The 24,487-nt window shown below is 40.3% G+C and overlaps 1 protein-coding gene across 3 annotated transcripts in view; it reads right to left on the bottom strand.

Annotated features, from left to right (window-relative positions):
* The window catches only part of DNAJC16 (DnaJ heat shock protein family (Hsp40) member C16), a 33,087-nt gene that overhangs the window by 3,317 nt on the left and 5,283 nt on the right, over positions 1 to 24,487 (bottom strand). For all 3 annotated transcript variants that reach the window (XM_033114548.1, XM_033114550.1, XM_033114549.1), the window contains 8 exons: positions 23,337 to 23,403; positions 21,976 to 22,315; positions 11,794 to 11,978; positions 9,869 to 9,973; positions 8,955 to 9,113; positions 4,159 to 4,289; positions 1,357 to 1,540; positions 42 to 224 (listed from right to left, as the gene is read on the bottom strand). In XM_033114548.1, coding sequence (XP_032970439.1) covers positions 42 to 224; positions 1,357 to 1,540; positions 4,159 to 4,289; positions 8,955 to 9,113; positions 9,869 to 9,973; positions 11,794 to 11,978; positions 21,976 to 22,315; positions 23,337 to 23,403 — 1,354 coding nt within the window. The remainder of the gene's footprint in view (positions 1 to 41; positions 225 to 1,356; positions 1,541 to 4,158; positions 4,290 to 8,954; positions 9,114 to 9,868; positions 9,974 to 11,793; positions 11,979 to 21,975; positions 22,316 to 23,336; positions 23,404 to 24,487) is intronic.

Below are 24,487 nucleotides of genomic sequence, written 5' to 3'. Positions count from 1 at the left end.
CAGCCCTGCCCAGTGCCCACGCTCCGGGGCCACATGCTTACAGGGGCAAGCTCATCGGTCAAGTCAGGGAGCACAGCTTCCGAGGACAGGAGAGCTGGGTCTTTCCGCAGTTGGTCGAGATAACCCAGAAGAATGAATTTATCGTTCTCGCTCCCAGTCCAGGGATCTTCCAGGGTTTTATAGACCACCCTGCCTGCCATGTTGCGTCTTTCTAAGATAGACACCTGGGAGAAAAAGAGGAAAAACCATTAGAAGCCTCAAAAGAATGGTAAGTTACAGGGAGGATGGAAAAAAGGGTCTGGTGAAGTCAGCAGTAAGCTCAAATACAAATAGGGATCAGTATAAAACATCTGCAAGAGATTTAAATGTTTCTGACAAGAGAAATTATTTTTATGAATTTCCAAGGCTTCTGTTAAAAGATAAAGCTCTTTTTTCTCAATAAACTTTGTTCTAGAATGTCTGACTTAATTTAACAATAAAGGAAGCGTTTGTTTTTTAGAGAGATTTTCCACGATTACAAAAATGATGAGACAGAGAATTTCATGCTTCTGTAGAGAGTGATGACTGAGGACGTGGGAGGAAGGAGAGACCATCAGGATGATGCGAAGGCAGAAGTGAAGGAGGGAGAAATGCCGAAAGCGTGGTGCTGGTAGTCTCAGGAAGATTTTGCAAACTACATACTGCAAGGCTGGGCCTGCCATGGGGAAAAACTGGTGAAAAGGACTGAGGCTCTGTATTCTTTAGCCATAGGAAAAGTAGTTTCTGTGAAGGCCCCCGGCTGACAATCTCGGAGCTGAAATCACCAGGGTGAAAGACTGTCTTAAGAGCAGGCTTTCACAAACTGGTAACCACAAGGTGGCCACGGGGATACGAAAGACAGTTTGGGGAATATAATTAATAATGTTGTAAAGATTTTATAGGGTATCCGATGGACACTTGTCTTATTAGGGAGATGACTTCAGGGACAGTGTAGATGCCTGACCACTGCAGTGCACACCTGAAGCTGAAGCTGAATAACAATGTCAACTATAGTTTAATATATACATGGTCACGGGATGTGGAGTACAGCGTAGAGAATAGAGTCAATGGAATTGTAACAGCTATATACCATGTCAGAGGGGTAGTAGATTGGGGGAGGGGAGTTACCACTTTGTGAGGGGTGTAAATGTCTACTATTACATTGTTTTGTATACCTGAAACTAATAATAATAAAAAAAAGAGTAGGCTTTCAAAACAGGCTCAGAGGTTTCTGGATTTGCTGGAATCTGTGTTCAAAACCCCTGAGGAAGGAGGAAACAGAATCAAGGGCCACGTGCTTGTGAAGAGCTTGGGATCAGGAGAGACATCACGACTCACTGCTGATTTTCCTCCGAATGTCTCACTGTCCGGTAGTAAGGTGTTGGCAAACTCCGGCTGCCGATCGCTGTAGACATGCACGAACCTTACTATGTCCTGTGTGTTTGCCAGGGCGAAGGACAGGAAGGCCTCAAAGGGTGTGCCCAGCTGGGCGGCCTCGGCAGTCAGTAACACCACACAGTATCTGCACCACAACACAAGAGAAGGCTTTATAACCAGTCCCCGAGGCCATGACCAGAACCTTTAACAGTGAGTGACTGAAGAAGGGGAGGGCTCATCTGGAGAAGTGAACGCACGTCACTATTGAAAGCTGTGTGTTACAAGTCATTCATGACCTGCTTCTTTTGGGGGAGACTGGTGATGTTTCCCCCAAACCAAACTTTCTCATACTTAGGGATTTCTTTTAAGGCAATGGTCACTGAATCCTTGTTGCAGAAGCGCCTGTCAGAAGCCATCTGTTCTAGTTTTTCCACCACAGGCAGGGCTGGTCGAATCTCTCAGGCCAGAGGCCACTGAGGCTGCTTCTGAAGGGCTTCCATTGGAGTGGTTTCAATGGGAAGTTTAGCTAATCACTCATTCATTCACTCCCCCTAATATTTACTGAGCACTTACTATATGCCAGGTAAGACATACAACGTTCTTACCCTTGTGGAGATTATATTCCAGTGGGGAAGACAGACAATAAGTGAATAGATAGACCATGACAAGCAGTGACAAGTGTTATGGAAAAATAAAGAAGAGAAGTGGGGAGAGAGAGTCCAGCGTGGGGTGGGAGTCATACTCCGTTAGACAGGTTGCTCACTTGAGAAGGTGACGTTTGAGCAGAGGATTGAATGAAATCTGCCATAAGAGAAAATGGGGTCAGAGCATTCCAGGCAGAGAGAACTGCCAGGGCAAAGACCTCGAGCTGGGGACTGACTTGACCCAATTCATGGTTTTAGAAATATCCTGGCTGATGTGTGGAGAACTGACCGGAAGGTACAAGAGTGGAATGGAAGCAGACACTGGTTAGAAGGCTAACGTGGTGGTCTTGATGAGAGGTGACAGTGGCCTGTTCTAGGCTGGCAGTGGTAAAAAGTGAGAAGTACGTGGGTTTGGGATATTTTTTGAAGGCTGTATAAATAACAATCCTTAAAGTCTAGCATATTCTTCTTTTTATCTAATCAAGTCTTTCTTCTTACTCTATAAAAGAATATGAAAAGTCTGGAAATATAGGGAAATTTTCTTACTTTAAACACTATTTTAGCGATCTTTTAAAATAATATGACCAATATTTTTTCCTTCCATATCTAAATACCTTTCATAGGTGAAACAGTCCTAAATTTAAAGGCATAACAAATATTTTCCCTGTATTCCAGACTTTTTAGATACGAGGTGTGATGAAACAATATGGTGAATGTTTAAATTTTAAAAAACGTATTACAATAAAAGACACATTGCCATTAATCCCCCTCAAAATATTCCCCCTTGCTTTGGACACACTTAATCCTTCATTCTTGCCACTTTCTGAAGCAGTTCTGGAAGATCTCTTTTGTGAGTGTCTTTAGTTGCGCTGTCATGGCCGCCTCCATGTCCTGAATCGATTCAAAATGTTTACCTTTCATGGTCATTTTGACTTTGGGGAAGAGCCAGAAATCACACGATCCCAATTCCGGTGAATAAGGTGGATGAGGACACACTGTAATGTTTTTATATGAAATTGCTGTACCAGATGTGTGACACGGAGCATTGTGATGATGGAGGATGATTTACGGTACACTTTAAAACACACCTTCTCTCAACCGTAGCTCACACCCGATTGACTGTACCAAACAAGTTGAAACTTGTCAAACACTGTTACTATGGTTCGACACGCCGCTTCCCGTATTGAAGATCTCTGCCTTTCCGTTGGATGGCACTCGGCAGCAGCATTCAGCAGTATTTTGTGATCACAACGGGAAGGCTCCGTGTCACACATTGCTTCTGGTATGGCAATTTCTGTCAAATAAAAACATTACGGTGTGTCCTCATCTACCTTATTCACTGTATCTGGCACCGTGAGACTTCTGTTTCTTCCCTAACGTCAAAATGACCATGAAAGGCAAACATTTTGAATCGATTCAGGCCACTGAGGCAGCCATGACAGCGCAAGTAAAGACACTTATGAAAGAGGACTTCCAGAACTGCTTCAGAAAGTGGCCAGAATGATGGGATAAGTATGTTCAAAGTGAGGGGGAGTATTTTGAGGGGGATTAATCACAATGTGTCTTTTACTGTAATAAATTTTTAAAAATTTAAATGTTCACTGTATTTTTTGGTAACAAACTTGTATAAGTAAGTATGCTTCGGTCTTCCCATTCGCAGTTAATTATTTTATTTTAACATTTCCTCAGTATCCTATATTTCCTCATTGTTTAGTTGTTATCCTGGCTCTTCTCCAAGACCCCCTCCAAGACCTGCAAAGACTCACCCTGCATGGAATACTCTGGTCAGAATAATAACTCCTTCATACTCCATGCTTCTTTAAAGTAACCATCTCTCCCTGACACCTGGCTAAAGTCTACTCATTCTTCAGATCTCAGCTAAAGTGTTACACCCCAGGGAGATCTTGTCTGACCCCTAGGCCAGGCTGGCACATGCAATAATTTGGTCCTAAGGGACCCTGGATTAATCTGCCCCCCACCACTATTATAGTAGTTAGTCAGTATTTGTTACAGAAAGCATTAATTCTGTCACAGAGTAGATGCTTAATTGCCCTGTAGTAAAATGTGACACGGCCCCTCTACTGCAATGACAAGCAGAGGAAAAGGCTTGAGTACTTACTTCCTCTGTCGGTGAGACCGTTTCACGGGGCAGAGTTCATGGAACAACTTCTGGTTGGTGAGCCTGGCTGCCAATAGGTACTTGTTTTGGGTGATGAAATCATCAATGATCTGTTTTTTCATATTGCGGGCCTACAGAGAAACCAAGAAAATAGTTGATTTTCGTTCAGTTTTCTCACTGTAAATGGGCTTTACTTATAAGCTTAATAAAAATATGGCTGACCCTGGCTACATACAGTAATATAACAAAATAAGAAAGATCTGTTTGAACAAATAAACATGTGATCTATTACAACAATGTCAGGTTGAAAGCAATGGTGTAGTTATTTCAGGTCAAAGAAAAGTCAAGTGCTCTTTCCATGGTTAACCTTTGTATACTGTTTTATGTTGGCAGATTTAAAAAGCCAATCATTTTGAATTTTAGGCAAATTTACTTCTATTTAAAATTTGTAGCAAAGTGAACAATTAAACTCCAAAGTAACAAAGTTACTAAGTACAAAAGGTGGACTACAAAATTATATGATGACCACTTTGTTATTACTTTCATACATTTTGAAGGACTGAAATTATATATAGCAGGTTCTCTAACCACAATATAGAAATCCATATAAAATATAAATCAGAAAATTCTTTCATATTAGGAAACACAGTCTGAATAACCTATTGATCTAAGACAATATATCAGATACTGGAAAATATTTTAAATTTGAATGAATAATGAAAATACTATTTATTAAAACTTTGGGAGGCAGATAAAGTAGTAATTGGAGGGTAATGTCAAAATAAATATAATAGAAAAGAAATTAATGAACTAGATATCCCATACCAAGAAATTAAAAAGAAACAGCAAAAAATAAAAGTAGAAAGAAGGAAATAATAAAGATAAAAATAGAAATCAACTAAACAAAACAACTACAGAAAAAGAAATGAAGAATTAACAAAGCCAAAACTGGTTCTTTAGGAGAGCTAATAAAAGAGACAAACCTCTGGTAAAACCAATCATGAAAACAAGAGAAGGCACAAATAACCACTATCAAGGATGACGAGGAGGAATCACTACCTATGTTGCAGAAGTTAAAAAAAAAAAAAGTTATTTAAAAAAAACGTTTTTAGTTTTATTTCAGCCATGTTAGATTATCCATGAGCTGTGAAAAGCCATGCTTTGCTAATAAACCCGTAGGTTCCGAAAACTACTTTATAAGCTTGACCATAGTAAAAAAAAAAGTTATTTAAATTGGAACATTTAGATGAAATACAAAAATTCCTTCTAGTTCAAATCTCACAATCATACAAATGCTTGTTCTCAAGACAACCTTTGGTACTTTGACATGAAGCTGACTGCTTTTTGCACACTTCCCATTTTGTCACACAGAATATTAAAAATACCGAAAGACATGTATTCTGGGTCAGTTTGTTTATTAATAGAGTTAACATTTCTTACTGCTTCATCAAGGCTAGGAGTGACGTACGTGTTGTTGGTTTGTTTTCACGGCAGGTGGAGAGCACGGTCAGTGTGGGTCTGGGGCCCGGGCCTGAGTTTACACTTGCTAGTTTTACCCACTGTTGCTTTTGCACCATCAGTGCAAGCGTCAACACAGAGAAAAAGGACAAATTACACCTGAGCATTATTATGAGGATAGTTCTGATCTCACAGACTCCCTTAAGGGGCCTTTGGGACCCCCATCCCACGCCCACCCCGGGGTCTGTGAACCACATTCTGAAAACTGCTGCCTTAGAGAAACTTGTGCTCAGGCCACTGGGACACATATGATGTGTGTGGCAGCACTGCTCTTAAAGCACTGAAATGTCCATTAACAGAAGAATGAACAACAAATTATAATAATACTGTGTAGCACAAATACTGTGTAGCAAATGAAAACAGATTCGATAAAGCTGCATGAAATTACCAGTTCTTCTGGTGTTAACTAAGCCACTTGCGATTAGGAAGACAAGCATGTATTTTTATATCCATAAACAGCACACTGGTAAAGCATCCACTGTACCAGCAATTTTGCAAATGTACTTGATTTACAATTTTCCCCTGAGAATAAAAAACAATTCTCAAGTGTATAAACTATTATTAAAAAGCAATTTAGGCAAACTTCACATGTAGATTAACCTTGGATTGAGATGACCTTTTCTCTCTCCCACCACCGGCATTTGTTCTCTTCCTGACTCTCAGCTCCTTCTCAGTCACCACCAGGCACCCTCTCTTTTTATTTGCTGGTGGTTGTCCTGAGTTTTGTCCCTGGCCCCCTTCACTCCTTACTTTACATATGATGCCTGGGAGATCTCCCCATACTCCAGACTTCAACCTCTAATCACTCATTGATGATCCACAGATCTCTATCCCCAGCTATCCGCCTGTCCTAGCGCCTACATCCCTATGCCTGCCTGCCTGATGGACAGCTCCCCTTAGATTTCCTATAGGCAGATCTAATTCAGTATGTCCATAACGGAATTGATCACCTTCTTCCTAAACCTGCTTTTCTTTCCTTATTATCCAATTTGTTTGGTTCTGCCACACACAATGTCCTTCCCTTCTTTCCCTTGTCTCAGGCACCCTTCTATGTCCACACAGCACCCAGAGTTTACCATATATCTAAGTGAGCTGCCTATTATGGTGGGTGGAAATTGCCTTCAGGTCTCTCTCCTCTCCTGACTGTGAGCTGCTTGAGGACAGAAACTAACTCCAGATGTCAGAGCTGGCTCTCTATTTCCTCCACAGCCGGCAGGCAATGAATTTCCTGAATGAATGAAATAAAGGACTTTACAGAATTTCTCATTCTTCCCATTCTAATCTCCTTTCAGAGAAAGTAAGTCAAAGGGTCGTTGTTGATTTTTTAGAAATAACATTAAAATATAAAAGAACACGTTCATTATAGGGATTTTTTAAAAAATACAAATATTAATATACAATTTTTCCATTAAGAGATAATCACTACTGTTTTGATATATTTATTTCCAGTTTTCTCCTGTGTACACATTGCGTGTGTATGCATGCGCGCACACACACACTCTCTCTCTCTCTCTCTCATATTGTAAAATTGGGATCAGTATTTAAATTGCACATACAATTTTGCATCCTGCTTGCTCTTTATCATTATGTTATGAGAATTATCCCCATCATTAAGTATTCTTGTATTGCCACTTTAAATGGCTGTATAATAGTCCCTGTTTGGGATGTACCGATAATTATCCTACTGCTGGATACTTATATTTCCCTTCATTTGGCTATTATGAATGATACTTAACATCTCTGTGTGTAGTTCTTTGTCTGAGTTCCTCTTCCCTGAGGACAGATTCCTAAAAGGTAACCTCACCTCCCTCAGGTCTCTCTACTCAAGCGTCATCTTAATGAGGTCCTTCTTGGCCACTTTATCTTAAAAACGTGAACCTTCTCCCCCAATCTTCCACATTCCTCTTTCCCACTTCGTTTTCCTCCTTTGCACTTATCACTGTGTAACATACCCCGATAGTATGTTACGCTGAGTGTCTCACCTCCCCACTAGAACACAGGGCGGGGAGGTCTGTTGGTTTTGTTCGGGCTGGATCCTGGCACGCTGAGCCGTGTCTGGCACATACTATCAGGTACTCAGAAGTACTCTTGCTGAATGAATCCAGGCAGTTATCACCCGATTGCTTTTCGGAAAACTTTTGAAGCTTCCTCCAGCAAGTTAAAAAAAAAAAAAAAGAATGCCTGTTTCTCTATACCTTCAACACTACTGTTTTTATTTTGAAAATCTTTAACAATGGGAGAGGAAAATGTTAAATTTGCTTTTCTCTGATTATTAGTGAGATTTAATTTTTAAAAGTGTTTATTAGTCACTTGAATCTCTTCTCAGAATTTTGTTCATATTCTTAGCCCATCTTGGGGCGGGGAAGGTTCATTTAAATTTTTTTTTTAGGTGAAATTTACATAATTTAAAATAAACCATTTTAAAGTGTACCACTCAGCAGCGTTGAGTATATTCACAATGTCGTGTAACCATCACCTCTACCTAGTTCCAAAACATTTTCATCACTCTAAAAGAAGGTCTTTTGAAATTGAAGATATCAATTTTTTATATTGGCTGTAAACAGTCCCCCAGTTTATTGTTTAACTTTAAATTTTTAAAGTATTTATATAAAAATTTAAAACTTAGAATCAAGTTATTAAGATTTTTCAACAATATTTTTCCCCGTGACTTTAGCCCTTTCCTCTCTTAAGATCAGATATTCACTATATGCTCTCTGAGTTAGTTTATGGTTTTTAAATTCCTTTTTTACTATTGTTTTATATTTAACCAAAAATTTTTTTTGTAATTTATTTTAGAATAAGGTTATTGATTTTCCAACAGGAGTACTTTATAGGTAAAAAGTTATTACTATTTATTATTTTATTTTTGTGGTAAAATATACATAACATGAAATCTACTATTTTAACCATTTTCAAGTTTGTATTTCTGTGGCATTAAGTACATTCCCGTTGTTCTGCAACCTACACCACCATCCATCTCCCTGAACATTTTCATCTTCCCAAACTGAAAACACACCCATTAAACACTGCTTTTTCCCTCCTCCCCCACCCCTTGGCAACCACCATTCTACTTTCTGTCAAAAGATTATTTTTTAAGCAAAATAGTATCAAATCAGATGAAAACCAAACTTGTTTTTAAATTTTGTGTCCCTGAAGGAAGAAATTAAAAACTAGTTTCTCCTCCTCACCTGCTTTGTTCAGTTTTGCTGTTTAGTATGTATATGAAGGCTCGAGATAAAATGTGAGGGTGCTCTTAAGACCAGGCGACTCTCACGTACCTGGATGACATCTGCAGGCTTATTTACGTGTTCTTTAAAGATCAAGATGGTGGGGGCATAGACATTGACGTTGTACTGCCTCGTCATCTCTTCCGCTCCTCTCAAACCGACACAGACGTAACCAAATGACAAGTAATCTTTGTATGCAAAAGCAGTCAACTGTTAGGGCACAATAGAGAGGAAGAAATGAAATCGATAGCACAGCATCTAAATTACAAATCAAGAGTGACCTGTTCACATCCGTGGGTGGGGATGAATGCTATTGTATAGCTCTCCTGGGCTGCTATAGACCTCTGTACACTTGTAGGAATTCTATGGTCTTCCATGCACGAAAACTGTATCAACAAAGCTGAACACAACTAATTCTTTTTTTTCAGCTAGAGCAAAATATGCATCTTACCGAGATCTGTACTGGGTCGGAGACATGGAGTACTGTAGGAATTACCTGTACCCCAATTATGTAGGATGGCAGTGCCATGCCAAGGGTCAAGCAGGACACCTCCCTCTCCCATCTCATGTCACAGTGACAACCAGAGGTGTGCTATAAGTGTAGAATAGGGTGTCATTCAGAGGGCAGGTCTGGAGTCAGACAGGCTTCAAGGGAATCAATATTCCCCATACTGTAGGGAGACCTTAGTCGGTTATACAAATACTCTGAGCTTCAGTATCTTGGTCTATAAAATAGGGATAATATCTATGTCATTGGGCTCTTCAAAAGATGAAATGATATTATGTATACGGAAAGCACTAGCGTAACAATAGTGTTAGTGGGTGCGCAGTGTATGGTGGTTCGGGCAAATGTGTGGTCTTCAAACATTTCTCATGGGATAAACTTCTAGTTACAAAAAGGACAATCAGAGTACAAGTTCTTTCCACCAAAATAAGAGGAAACATTACCCCGGAACATAAAGTACCTTGTATAGCAGTGGTACAACAGGCATTTGATCAAACAGAAGGACGCGTGGTTTATTCTCCTGCTGCCAGCCAGAGAGGAATCTGACATAATTTTTATTTGTAACCTTAAATTGAAAAGAGGATGTTAGTTTCAATATTTACTTTTCAACAGCTGTATTATAATCCAGCCAATAGATAAATAAAATCAAATATGTATAAAATATTTTGTAAAAATAAGAAATCCAGACACCTAATCTTTTGTCTTCATTTGACTAAAATTACTTAAAGAACAGATATTGATCTCATATTTTCATGTGTTCTAACTCTTACAGACTGAAATCATAATCTTTTCCAAAACAATTACTGACCATATTATTAAAAAATTGAGGTTTCAAAGTTGGTTCTTGCTTAATTATAGACCACACTTACTAACCTTAATGTAATGCAGAAGATAATACAATTGCTGTTTTAAAATGGCTTAAATAAAAATAAGTGGGCCCACCCCATCTATACATTATATAATTTCATTTATTGCCATCTGAATTGGTACTTTAGTGTTTCTCTGTTTATGACTTAAAATAATCTTACTGAGGGAACAAATTAAAAACATGCATAATTAAATTTCTATCTAGAAATTTTTCTATAGTAGGTCAAAAAAGTATCTTTCCACTCTGCTTCCAAAATGATCTACATAAAACCTCAACCTGATCACCTCACCCCATTGCTCAACCCCCTTCAATGGCTCCATCACCTGCAAGCCAAGGCCTGAATTCCTTAAAGGGGCGTCAGGCCCTCTGAGGCCCCCACAGCGGGCTTTCCTGTTAACCGCTCTCATCTGGTCCTCTCCCACTCACTAATGACTACCTCATACAGAGTGGACTGTCTCGTGTCCCAGACCTCTGCCGGTCTGGAGCTCACGCCTTACTTCTCTCTCCTCACCTGGTAAACTCAGTACAGGGCTCATTTCTGCCAGGAAGCCTTTCTGAACTCTTTAGAACAGGCTCTTAACATGCCGGATGGAAATAATCACCCACTAGACTGGGATCTCCTTGGAAAATGTCCTCAACACTTACCATAGTGCCTGGCACAGAACGGCTATTACATAAAGGTTTGAGGACCTAGCAGGACAACCTGTCATTGTTTTATGAGCCTACAATGCTCTCTGACAATTTCCTTTCAAGCTAATCCCAACAAATATTCTGTGGACATTGATCCTGGCAGGACAGTCTCTGAATATGGTACATGTAGGAATACAATGGTAATGACTGTTATGTTCAGTCTCCCTGGGATCGTTAAAGGAATAAATCATTTAATGCAAACCAGAATCCTGTTCTAGTTCCTTTGATCCCTAACTTAAGATACTGGGAAAAAAATGCCTCTCAAATATAAAAATCATAAACTAGTGTCAACTCTTTGTACCTGGCTTCTTTAGCTCAACCTTTTGTTTATAAAATTTATTCATACTATTGCATCACTATGTCTTGAAAGTTCCAACAATAATATTTGATTTCATGGAATCTGTTATTTTCTATAGATAGGATCATTAAATATATAATCAGATATAATTTGAATACTCATAGGAGAAGTATCTTCAAACGAACAAATTCATGAGTCGGAAAGAAACCCTTCATCCTACGCTGTGGTCTGATTTTTTTTTGTTTGTTTAGAAAATAAGTCACTGTCATTTTAGGCTCAGATTCCTAGGGCAGTGTAAATCTGCACCGTAGTTATTAACAGGGAGGAATTCTTTCAGTCTCTCAAATTCATCTCTTTCAATTTTCAGTCTCTGACAGACTTCACTGAAATGATTTAGTTTGAGTGATTAATTAATTAACATTAATTAATCAGTGTCTTGCCCTGCTTGAAATGAATCTCAGGTCTGAGATGACCACAGAGAGGGCAGTTAGCAGTCCCAGGCACCTCTACTTCTCAGCCAGGTACTTACTTTCTCCACCAAGTTCCCTGGAAGAAGACTCTCTACAAACTGCCGCAGATTCTCACGGACCACGGCGTTGTGGAAGAAGGAGATTTTCCCATTTATGATTCCTAGGATCGAGGGCGTGCTGTGTGCCCCCAGGTGATGAGCCAGGCGTCTCTCGTACCCCGCATGGACCACGCCGATTCCCACACCTGAAAAGTATGGAGACCTCCATGAAGCCTTTTTATGCCCCTGGCAGTTGAAGCAATGTCGCTAAGCAATTTTGGGGGTGAAACTGAAATTCCGACTTACTAGGAGGGGCTATCTTTTCTAGCAGACTGTCTAACATTCTTTCACTGCTGGAATTCTAAATCCAGTTTCAGTTTTTCTGCAGAGCAATCTGGCAGTATTTAAGAAGAGCTACAAATCTTTATATCTCTTTATCTGTTGTTTCTAATTTTGGGAGTAGACCATGAAATACTTCAAAAGAAAAGAGAACAATATGTTTAGTGTTCCTACTCATAAAGAAGAAACATGTAAATAATCCAAGGGTTCAACAACTCACTAATGGTTGGAAAAAATGATTTATCGATATAAGTCATAGACTTCTCACTCTCCAGAGCATGTCTCCCTTTTCTAGAAATCATTTTATAAAGATACTAGAAAATACAGATTGTCAAAAAGAGAAAGAAATTAAGTTAAAATCACTCAAAAGCCATATGCCATATAACTACTGTTGCTACTTTGGCATCTATCTGTTTGTACCTTTTCTTATACAAATATATCTGTGTCTGCACACAAATACACACACACGCACGCATGCACGCATACAGTGGGAGCATCTGATACTTATTTCATGTAATACTTGAATAACTTTTCTTGTTCTTTCACTCAACCAATGTATTTGGTTATTCAGTTACTCTGCTAAGTACTGGAGGTACATTAAATATTAATAAGAAGTAAATAGACATTTTTCTCTTGCATGTCTAACAGACTTCTCAAGCTTAACATTTGGAATTTCATTAGGAAAGGATCACACAAGAGTACAAAGATGTGTATACAAAGATGTACCACAATGCCCATGCAAATATTCTCTACAATTGGAAGTCAACAGTTCTAAAATCGAACTCGTGATCTCCTCCCTCAAACTATTCCCTCCCAGGCCTTCACCATTTCATGGATGGCAGCTCCCTCCTCCCCATTACTTTGGCTGAAAATCTTGAGTCATCTTTGACTTCTCTTGTCTCTCACATCCAATCTGTCAGCAAGTCCTGTGGGTTCTGTCTTCAAATTATGCCAGGAATTTGACGATTTTTCTCCACTTTCCTTGCAAACCTGCCTGAGTCATCATCTCTCTTCCTTGCATTGCTGCAACTCCTCCTAAATGGTCAGCGTCTCTCCTTGTCTCCCCACAGTCTATTGTCAACACAGTAGCCAGACTGTCCCTTCTAAGATATAAGCATGGGTCATACGCGTATCACTCCTCTGCCCAAACCCTGCCAAGACTCCCCGTTTCTCTCAGAATAAAAGCCTCCATCTTCACAAAGGCCACCCCTTTGTATTTGGCCCTTGGTTCCCGCCCTGCCCCCCACCTCTTTCCTCTCTGGCCTCTCCTCACACTCACCTTGCTCCAGCCCCCAGCATCTTTGCTCTTTTTTAAACATGCAGGCACGTTCCTGCCTGGAGTGCGTATGACATCTGCATAGCTGACTGACTCACCATTTGCAAGTCGTTCTCGAGGAGCGTCCTGGCTCCGGTATTTAAAGCTCCCTCTCCCCTCAGGAACCCCCTCAACCCACTCACTTTCCCTTTTTTCATAGAACTTACCATCTTCTGACATATCACCCACTTTCGTTTTCCTGTCGGTTTTCTATTGTCTGTCTTCCCCTGCCAGAATGTAAGGCAGGGATCTCTGTATAGTTCACTGATGCATCCCAAACACTGGAACAGAACTTGGCACGCAGTCGGAGCTCACCGAAACTGGGCCATCACTCTATTTATCCAATTCTTTCTTTTTACACACTGAAGTTGCTTTTGGCTTTCACTGTTATAGAGAATATTTTGATGGGCATTCTTGTACATCTTTGCATATACATCTTTGTACATTTGTGTGCTTCTTTCCTACTTAAATTCCAAAAATGGAATTGCTGAGTAAACGGCAGGGATCACAAACTTACTACTTTTAAAACTGCTGAGTAGACTAAACAAATCTATCTGCAGGTGAGACCCCTGGAGTATCTCAAGGGCAGGAAAGGAGGAACCCTAGACATCACATAATCCACTCCCCTCACTTTACAGATAAAGAAAGAGATTCAGAGAAATTAAGGGATTTATCCCACTTTGTAGAGCAAGAATCTAAACTGGATGTTTTAGACCAAGTCTGGTGCACTATTATATCACTCACAGGAGTTAACAATAGAATGGAACAAGGCCAATAAATCCAAGTACACCTAAGAATTATGCACACAGAAGAAAGAACAAGAGTATACACCGAGAGACATGGTTTTATGCAAAGCCAGAAGAGACATCACCAAGGGAGGTCAAGCGGCCACACAGCACAAGCCCCAGGGTGGAGTAAGTGTGCCTTGAGCCCCTCTAAGTTAGGCAGCGTGCCCAGGACTTCCCAGATACTAGCACTTTTCATACTCACAAACACCTGAGTGTGAGTACTGTACTTTTCATGGATGAGGACACTGGTGCTGAGAGAAGCTGGCATCACAGTCAGTATGTGGCGGAGCCAAGATGTGAACCCAGGCCCATCTGACTGTGAAGCCTGCATCCTCCCCTTTCCATCGACCTCCTCCAGCCCAGGTTCTGAACACTGGAGGAATCCATTTCTTAGTGACCAACTCACCCTGAAGGACCTTCCCAGGGACTGCTGCATAGACCAGATGCCAATTTATTACCCGATACTGCGGAGTACGCCTTTCTAGTAACGGCGTCATTCAGGGTGCCCGCTACCAGATTTTGGGACACACAAGGACCGAATTAGTCATCGGAAAGGTGGCTGATGGGCCTGAAGTCAGGATGAGGGATATAGTCAGTCTTTGGAGAGCAAAGGAGAATTCAAGAGATCTTTGCATCTGCTGCTCCTTCTCTTCCCCCAGGTATCCCTGAAATGCACTGTCTCACCTCCTGTGGGCCGGGCTGCCTTCTCAGGAAGACCTTCCTCATCTGCCCAATTTAATACAGCAACCATTCAGCCCAGCAGTCCCCAGTACCACCCTGCTTTATCATGCCGTGTCACCATCTGACAGACTGCATATTTTATTTGTTTGTTTGTGTCCACTCACTAGAATATAAACTCAACGAATGCAGGGATTTTGGGCTACTTTGTTCACTACTGTATTCCTGATATCTAGAACAGTTCTTGGCACTTAGTAGGCACTCACTGTTTTCTTAAACAAATAAATGAATCAAGTAAAGTATTCAAAGTCAGATCCAGATTGAAAGCCCAGCTCTGCTACCCATTAGCTGTGTAACTTTAGATAAGTCATTTAACCTCTCTGAGCCTCTGTTTCTTTAGTTGTAAAAGAGAGATAAGTTCTTGAGGATTAAATGACAGTATAAAAAAGAACCTAACCCAGAGCCTGGGATACAGTAGGTGCCTAATTAATTGTAACTACTATTATTATTATGTCATCCAGACCATGGTGAAGTCTGAGCCTGACACTGTCTCTTATGTGAGTGGGATTTTATCCTCCAACAGACTCTGCCTCTTCCTTGTACAGAGTGAGATAAACAATGCCAAACCCTCCATCTTTAGGTTGTCCTTTCCCCACCTTTCCTATTCTCCCAGCAACATAGCTTTTTCCCAGTGAAAATAGAATACAAGTGATTAGGTTTCATCTCTTTGACTTAAAATTACCTTTGAGTCCTTGGAATTACACACATCACCTTCATTAAATCAGCGTTTCCAATCTATAAAGGCTATTTTCTTCGATCATTTCTACAAAGGACTAAGACTAACTATTATAGTCCCAGTTCTAAATTCTGGAGGAATTTTACTTCTCCCCTGTAGATTAACTATCATAAGGATTAGAATAGAATAAAGAATGATAAATATCCGCTGTCTAAATTGGTGGTATTTTTCCTCCTGAAAAGGTATTTAAGAGCATAATAAGGATTCCAAAAGTCATTGAAAGTCCAGATCGAACCCCTCCCCAGCGCCCCTCCAAGCTGTGAAGGACGAGTAAGGCACTCTTTTCTCCCTAGGACTCAGGCTGGGAAATGACCATAATGACTGGCCGTGACTTAGGGTCGCTGAGTCACAGTGAACAACACTTTCCATTGTCTCTTCCTCTGCCTTCAAATTCTCTACACTCCAAACTTCAGGGTTCACAGAGGGAGCTCGGCTGGGCCAACAGCGAGTGAGACTGTTCAGGTAGTCTTATCTTGATTCCGCATAACCCAGCATCCAAACGAACTGGGGTCGAAACTTTAAAAGAGGCAAAGCACATGTGACCTCTTTCAGAAACATTATTAGATTTTTATAGGCATTGTTGATGTTTCTGGCTAAGGTGCCGATCCAGGGGAATCAAAAATACTTTTAAAATTCTTTTTTTAGATTGTAGGAGGGTCTTCTTTCTGTATAGCACTAAACATCTCTGAGTCATGACTCTGTTTTGAGGAGCCAAATTCTATTTGCTTTCATTACACACTCCAAAATGTGTAGGGGAACCCTTTTTCCCCTCTGTAGCTCACACACCTTCATTTTTCTTCCAGTTTTCACATGTGCCTTAAGGAAGCCCAATGGAAGAATATGCCACTCTCACATCTGGCTAAATACACCCCGTTAAGAAGCCAACCACTGAGATGCAAAATAATGTGAAATAAAACAAAATCAAGGACATGGAGCTAAAGCAGTTTTTTTCCCTTTTTTACCAATTTGTAGGTAGACCCTTTACCTAGACAGTATGAATTTGTTCGATATTTAGCAATTCCTTGAAAGAGAGGCATCACTCCTTCTTTTTAAATAAGAAGGCATGGTGAATAATCGCTGCATGATTAAACTGGGTGTCCCCAAAATGATTTTTGATTTCAAGACACGAACCTCCTCCACACCCTGGTAGCTCTGTCTGCACCTCCTGGCAAGCACTGAGTGTGCTGTGATGATTCAGGTGTGTCTCTTATTTTGGTTTCCTGGGTACAAGGACCAAGTCTGACTTATTTCTGAAGCAGTGCAGCACAGTGGTTCAAAGAGTGAATCTGGAGTTCACTTCCGGGGTCCATATCCCAACACTGCTGCTTCTGGACAGTGTGACCTCAATTAGTTCCTTAACCTTCCTGGGCCTCAGTTTGCTCATCTGTAAAATAGGGATAATAACAGTCCCTCCCTCACTGGATTGCTTTGGGGGTAAGATAATCCATACAAAGCATTTAGCACAATGAAAAACAAATGCTCTATAAAAACTATTATTATTACTATATGTTAGTGTCTAACATAGTACTAGGTCATCAAGAAAAAAGTTTTAAATGACAACATGGAATGAATTCCTCATCATCCTCTACTCACTATAGTAGCCTGAACTTGCACATGTGAGGCTGGTGTGAATTCTCGGGGTACGTATCTCCTCTTCAACTAAATGGTAAGGTCCTCAGGGTCAGGGGCAGTGCTGACTATTTGTGGGCCCTCCTCCACAGCACGGCCTTCTCTAAATGTTGATGCTTTTGCACACTAGTTATTACCGCACTGCATGACTGTCGAGTCCCCCTAAATAGCAACATTTCTCCTCGGGGTAGAACTGTTCTAGTTCGTTCATGCGTGGCAATTCAGGCGTTTTATGTTATTCTGAGAGAACGTCCAAGCCTCCCCAGACCGCTCAGCTGATCTTTAAGAATGTCTGCTCTTCTGTCAACTCAGAATAGAAACATTTTCTGCAGCATTTGTCTTAAAGGGTAGGGCTTCTTCATGTGGACAGGGCACGGCCACGAATGTTGTAATGATCTCATCTCAATGTCGCCCAACTGTAATCAAGCAGAACCTGACAATCAGGCATCTTCAGCTAATCTGGATGTTCCAAAGGGTGGGGCTGGGAGGGGGTTTGTGCAGCAGGGCAACAGACTAAATAATCAATATTGCTTCTATGGATCTAAATCCAGCTCCTTCCATCCTTGTCATTTTGAGTCCTGACTCATTAGGATTATGAACCAAAAAGAATGGCAAGCTAGTCAGTCATCAAAGATTCACGGACGGGGGGTGGGAGATGAGGGTAAGGGGGATCAAATATATTGTGATGGAAGGAGAACTGACTCTGGGTGGTGAACACACAATGTAATTTATAGATGATGTGATACAGAATTGTACACCTGAAATCTATGTAATTTTACTAACAATTGTCACTCCAATAAATTTAAAAAAATAAAAATAAAAAAATAAAATAAAACAGAAAGTAAAAATAAATAAATAAATAAATAAATAAATAAATAGGGAAGTTTGTTCTAAAAAAAAAAAAGATTTACGGACCTGAAAGGCAGTACAGCATCGGGTTCAGTATATGGACTATAGAGCCACACTACCTGGGTTCGAATCCCAGCACCAACTGTGGGACCTTGACAAGGTACCGACAGGGAGCTAAGAATCTGTAGAAGGGATGACAATAGCTCCTGCTTCAAAGCGTTGTCTAATATGAGTTAATATTTATAATAGTGCTTAGCATATGGTAAACTCTCAACAACTATAAAGTATTATTTTTCTTGTATTATTTTCACATCATCACATTCAGTATGTCTAAACTGTAGTTACAATTGAGAACCACTTCTCCCCAAATTCAATTATTCCATTTTTCCCTGCCCATCTAGTAGGTCGAGTCAGAATGCAGAGTCCATTGTGACCGCCCCTCACCTTCTTCTTTTTCTCATTTCTCACATTCAAATGGTCTCCAGGAGCCAGGTCCCTCCAGGCCTCCACGATCCTACCCACGAGAGACCTGACCCTTGTCCACCTCTCTCTATTTCGACTGCCCCAGTTGAGGCCAGTGGTCGCTGTCTTGCCAGGGCTGGTAACCTCCCTGCCTCCATCCTCACCTTTAACTTGTTCTTCACATAGCTTTAACCGTCAGCGTCGATCTAATTAGATCACTCTTCGATGTAAAAACTTTCCCTGGCTTTATTATATACTATAAAATAAAGCCCAGACTCCTTACTGTGGAATTTAAGGCTTCTTACTACCTGACTCTCAGCATGCTCTCCTGCTTCCGCTTCTCTCACCTACACCTGCTGCTGGCTCTCCTGAAAATCCTGTTCCCGGCCTGCACTGTGCCCTCTGCCTGTGGTGTTCCTCCCCCTTTCCTGCCCAGCCAACTGCTAATCACCTTTCAAGACTCAGCTGAAAATAAGTTAAAAGCTGGTTCTTGCTTGTGAGTGACTTGAAGAAAGTTGACTAGTACATTTAAGAATTTTCAAATGAGTTTATAGAATAGGTGCTTTCAAAAATTTTAGTTTGGGGCTGGCCCGGTGGCTCAGGCAGTTAGAGCTCCATGCTCCTAACTCCGAAGGCTGCCGGTTCGATTCCCACATGGGCGACTGGGCTCTCAACCACAAGGTTGCCAGTTCAATTCCTCGAGTCCCTCAAGGGATGGTGGGCAGCTCCCCCTGCAACTAAGATTGAACACGGCACCTTGAGCTGAGCTGCCGCTGAGCTGCCACTGAGCTCCCGGATGGCTCAGTTGGTTGGAGCACATCCTCTCAACCACAAGGTTGCCTGTTCGACTCCTGCAAGGGATGGTGGGCTGTGCCCTCTGCAACTAGCAACGTCAACGGGACCTGGAGCTGAGCTGCGCCCTCCACAACTAAGACTGAAAGGACAACAACTTGAACCTGAACAGGCACCCTCCACAACTAAGATTGAAAGGACAACAACTTGACTTAGAAACAAAGTATACACTGTTTCCCAATAAAGTCCTGTTCCCCTTCCCCAGTAAAATCTTTAAAAAAAAAAAAATTTAGTTTGGTAAACCAGAAAACTCAATCGATCAGAAATTCTCTACTGTTCATTTATTAAGTGCTTAATATATATAAGGTCCTTAATGAAAACTTTTCTCATTTAATATTCGTAACAATCCTGTTGGTCTGACAGTATTACACCCATTTTAGAGATGAAGAAACCTGGGGTAAGTAATTTGTCTAAGGACACAAAGACAGTAAATGACAAAGCTGAGATTTGAACCCTGGTCTATCTGACTCCAAAGCACGTGGTCATAACATAATCTCACATCGTGTATGCTTGCTTGGAAGACTTGAAATATAATGTTGCACTTTGGTGCAAATGCATTATCGTCCTGAATTGTGCAATGGTTTAATCTTTATGTTCTGCTGTTGGCTTTTAATGTCAGCTCCTAGACTAGGGACGTTAAATAGTTTTCAATAGACCACCTAGCGTGGTATATTGCAGTTAAGCTTTGTGATGAAGGAGCTGGTCAATCAGAGACTCCTATTTGATCTTAACCGCTCATTCATTCGTCCTGCACCATCAGCAAGCATCTACTGACTGCCTGCCACATGTCAGACATTGTGCCAAACAGGTTCCTTCATTTTCCAAGAACTTCTTTATTCAGTCTCAGAAAAGCATTTTGGCAAATCCGAGTACGACTGCTTCTGAACAACAGGTTGAAAATGTCTGTTTTAGAATAAATGAACCGATGGTTTTCAGTGGTACGCTCTCTCCAGAGACCTCCCGGCCCCTCAGCTGCTATGGTTCAGTCTGTCCCTTTTTAGTTACTCAAAAATAGGTCTGCTAATGCCTGTAACACACACACACACACACACACACACACACACACACACACTTCAGTAATTCCAACTTTTAGGAGTTATAAGTATCTTCTTCCCTGGATCACTAAAATCTGCCTGGCACTAAATGGTAACTGTAAACAAAGGCAAAGCTAATCCATAATCAAGAATGGTAACCCACGACCATTATGGGCTGAATTCTGTCCCCGCCCTCTAAATTCATATGTTGAAGCCTAAGCCCCGGAATTTCAGAATGTGACTGTATTTGGAGACAGGGCTTTTAAAGAGGTAATTAAGTTAAAATGGGGTCGTTAGGGTGGGCCCTAATCCAATATGATTGGTGTCTTTATAAGAAGAGTTTAGAGCACAGAAAGAGAGAGTGAGACACCAGACACATGTGCACATAGAGAGACGACCATGTGAACACACAGGGAGAAGAGGACCATCTACAAGCCAAGGGGAGAGGCCTCACAAGAAACCAACCTGCCGACACCTCGATCTTGGACTTCTCGACAACTGTGAGAATAGAAATTTCTGCTGCTTATGTGATATTTTCCTACGGCAGCCCTAGCAAATTAATCCACAGAGTGAAATCCTAAGTACTGTAAGAATAATCTACCCCAAAATCTGAAAACATTTATACATAAAGACACGTGTGCTCCAATGTTCATTGCAGCTTTGTTTACGGTGGCCAAGACATGGAAACAACCAAAATGTCCTTCGATAGATGAATGGATAAAGAAGTTGTGGTATATATACACAATGGAATACTATTCGGCAGTAAGAAAAGATGACATAAGAACATTTGTGACAACATGGATGGATCTTGAGAGTATAATGCTAAGCGAAATAAGTCAGACAGAAAAAGCAGAGAACTATATGATTTCACTGATATGTGGTATATAAACCAAAAACAACAAAAGAACAAGACAAACAAATGAGAAACAAAAACTCATAGACACAGACAATAGTTTAGTGGTTACCAGAGGGTAAAGGGGGAGATGAGGGTAAGGGGGATCAAATATATGGAGATGGTAGGAGAACTGACTCTGGGTGGTGAACACACAATGGGATTTATAGATGATGTAAAACAGAATTGTACACCTGAAATCTATGTAATTTTACTAACAATTGTCACCCCAATAAATTAAAAAAAAAGAATAATCTGCAAATCCTCCCAGCCTTAAAATTGATGCTTGAGGGCTGCTTTGTTCACCAATAAATTTAAGCTTCCCCTACGTAGTAGGCTCCCAAATAGGTGTTAGGAGGCTAAACAGAAAAAGCTTCAAATTAGTAATGCAAAATGAAAGTGGCTGATACATTTCCCCTCTGTCAAAATGTACCCTTGGAAAACAGCAGTCACCATGAGCTTGTGAAGAGAAATCGCACTGTTCCTTCTCCCCAATACCCCATAAAATTCAAGACTTAAAAGTTACCTTCTCTTATATAAACATCTTGCAATGAATAAAATTATCTTACCCAATTCTTCCAGTTCTTGAACTACTTCTTTCCAAACAGGCTCGATATGGATACAGCTAAAGCACCAATCTGAGGTGATCTTAATGAGGTAGGGTTTCTTGAAGCTATCTGGAACCACTTCGTTCACATAATGTGAAAAGTGCAATAAATACTTTTCATCCATGGAGTCCCGCCTCTCAGAATTAAAAGGGAAGTGAAAAAAAGATTCATCAAAATAAAAATTTTCATGGAAATGGCGGAAGCGATACTCTCGCTGCTGTTGCTGCTTCTGGTAGCCCTGGTTCTCTCCAGCATCTCCATAGTGATCATAATTTGATCTCTTTTCTTCATTGGAAAGAATCTATAGGGAAAGAAAAAAAATAAGAAATTAAAGAACGAATAAAGATTTACTCAAAGAACTTTCCTGTACGCAGATTGGAAGACATAAGAAGAAAATAAATGTAAAGATCTGACATGATTAGATATTCTAAATGCAGTCACTCAACACACCAGGAAACTCTTCTTCCCATAGAAACATTGAGTATTTCAAGACCAAATTACTTCAGTCGTTGAGATACTCACGTTCATCTTGGATTTAAAGATTTTGAGCTGTCATAATACTAAACACATCAGTAAAACGAATAAAACTTAACATAATGTTCATCACTAGGGTTCAACCACAAGAAAACTGACTAGGTCACACCCTTTAAGTTGGAATAATTCAAACCAGAATGTGAAAATCTGTGAACATCAAAAAGGAACCGCAAAATTGAGTTCAGTGTCTTGCACGTAGCTTTGTTTTAACTTAGAAACAACTTTGAAGTCTAAAACTTGAGAACCTGTTTTAGGATGATGTGTCTGTCGTTCTAGACGCTAAGCACTGTCTGTTGAAGCACATTACCCTACATAAATCAGGATGCCACGGACTTATCTTTTATGAGTCTTTAAGATCAACCTACTTTAGCTGACATGTTGGAAAATAGTTGAAAATCTTGTGTTCAAATGTATTTGTAACCTTGTGTCACTTTAATAAATACAGGCAAATTGGTCTGTAGTTTTTTAAGTTTCTAGATATGTGCTGCCAAAGTGAGCATGTAACACAAGTTTCTAAAAAGGAAAAGAAATAGAAACATACATTCAGGGTAATTCTACAATTCCAATTAAAACCTTTAAAATAGGCCATTTTTTTCCTCAAGAGCTGAAGTGTTCAGGCACTAGTTTCAACTTACTAGATGTGGCCAAATACGGTCTCTCGACCATCGGCTAGAAACTGGGTCAACGGTACAGGGAGCATGTCCCATATGAGAGGACTTTATAAAACTCATTACCTAAGGCATATTTTATAAGAGGTAATGGATGCATCACAAAGTTTGACACGATACCTCGTAGGCCTTGCTAATTTGAATGAACTTGTCTTCTGCTCCGGGATCTTTGTTTTTGTCAGGATGCCTGAAACACAAATGGGCAGGCAGTGAGAATGGGTTTAATATTCCACACATGGTCAATTAACATCGTTATACACACAGTTCACTACATCAGAGGCAACAGGAAGGCTATCCTGTTAGGACAGTGTCTTAAAAATAAATGGTAGAAGCAATCAGTTGCTTCACAGGAGGATATTAAATGCAACTTTAAAATGGGCAAGTTCTGGGGGGGGCCAGTTAGCGCAGTTGGTTAGAGTGCAGTATTCTTAACAACAAAGTTGCCGTTCGATCCCCACATGGGCCACTGTGAGCTGCGCTCTTCACAACTAGATTGAAACAACTACTTGACTTGGAGCTGATGGGTCCTGGAAAAACACAACTAAAAAAATAGAATAAAATAAAAAATACACACACACACAAAAAGCACAAGTTCTTCCAAAAGCACTTGAGCTGGGCACGTTTTCAAAGTACAACACGAGACAGTACTGTAGCATTTCACTGAGGAACGCTGGGAATGTATAAGCCTTTACACTGCTCCTAAATATGGCTTAAGCTGGTTCAAGGCTGAAGTCACTTATCCATAAGAACCAACTGCTTTTCCCAGGATGGCAGCACTTCAGCCCAACGTTAGAATGATATCAATGAAGGTATTTCTTCTGACAACTCAGGCAAACATAGGAAATAGCTTTAGCTGCAACATGAATTTGTTTAGTAAAAACATAACATCTTGCTGCTGATGTTCAAACTAGAACATTTTAGTTTTCATTACTACTGTGGTTATCCCATTCTACCTACGTATGATTGACTTTTACCTATAAATGGATAAGATGTGAGCAAAGTCTACAGTTTATGTAAAGTGATTTCAACTAATATTAGAATTAATATTTGCTATTATGAGCAACTGGCAATTATCCATTTTGCAGTCATATATTATTCTGTAATCTGCTTATCATCAATTTTAGCTTTGAGGATGTTAAAGTCCTGGAAAGCAGGGGCTGAATTGATTTTTCAATGTTCATTTTATTAAGAGACTCTGTTACAGAGCTTATTCTTTAAGTAATCACTTCTGCTAACTTCTAATAAATTTCCTCAAGCAAAGGTTCTGGAAA

This window comes from Rhinolophus ferrumequinum, chromosome 9, assembly GCF_004115265.2.
Source record: "Rhinolophus ferrumequinum isolate MPI-CBG mRhiFer1 chromosome 9, mRhiFer1_v1.p, whole genome shotgun sequence".
NCBI classification, from domain to species: Eukaryota; Metazoa; Chordata; class Mammalia; order Chiroptera; family Rhinolophidae; genus Rhinolophus; species Rhinolophus ferrumequinum.
This window is presented reverse-complemented; position numbering and strand designations above follow the sequence as displayed.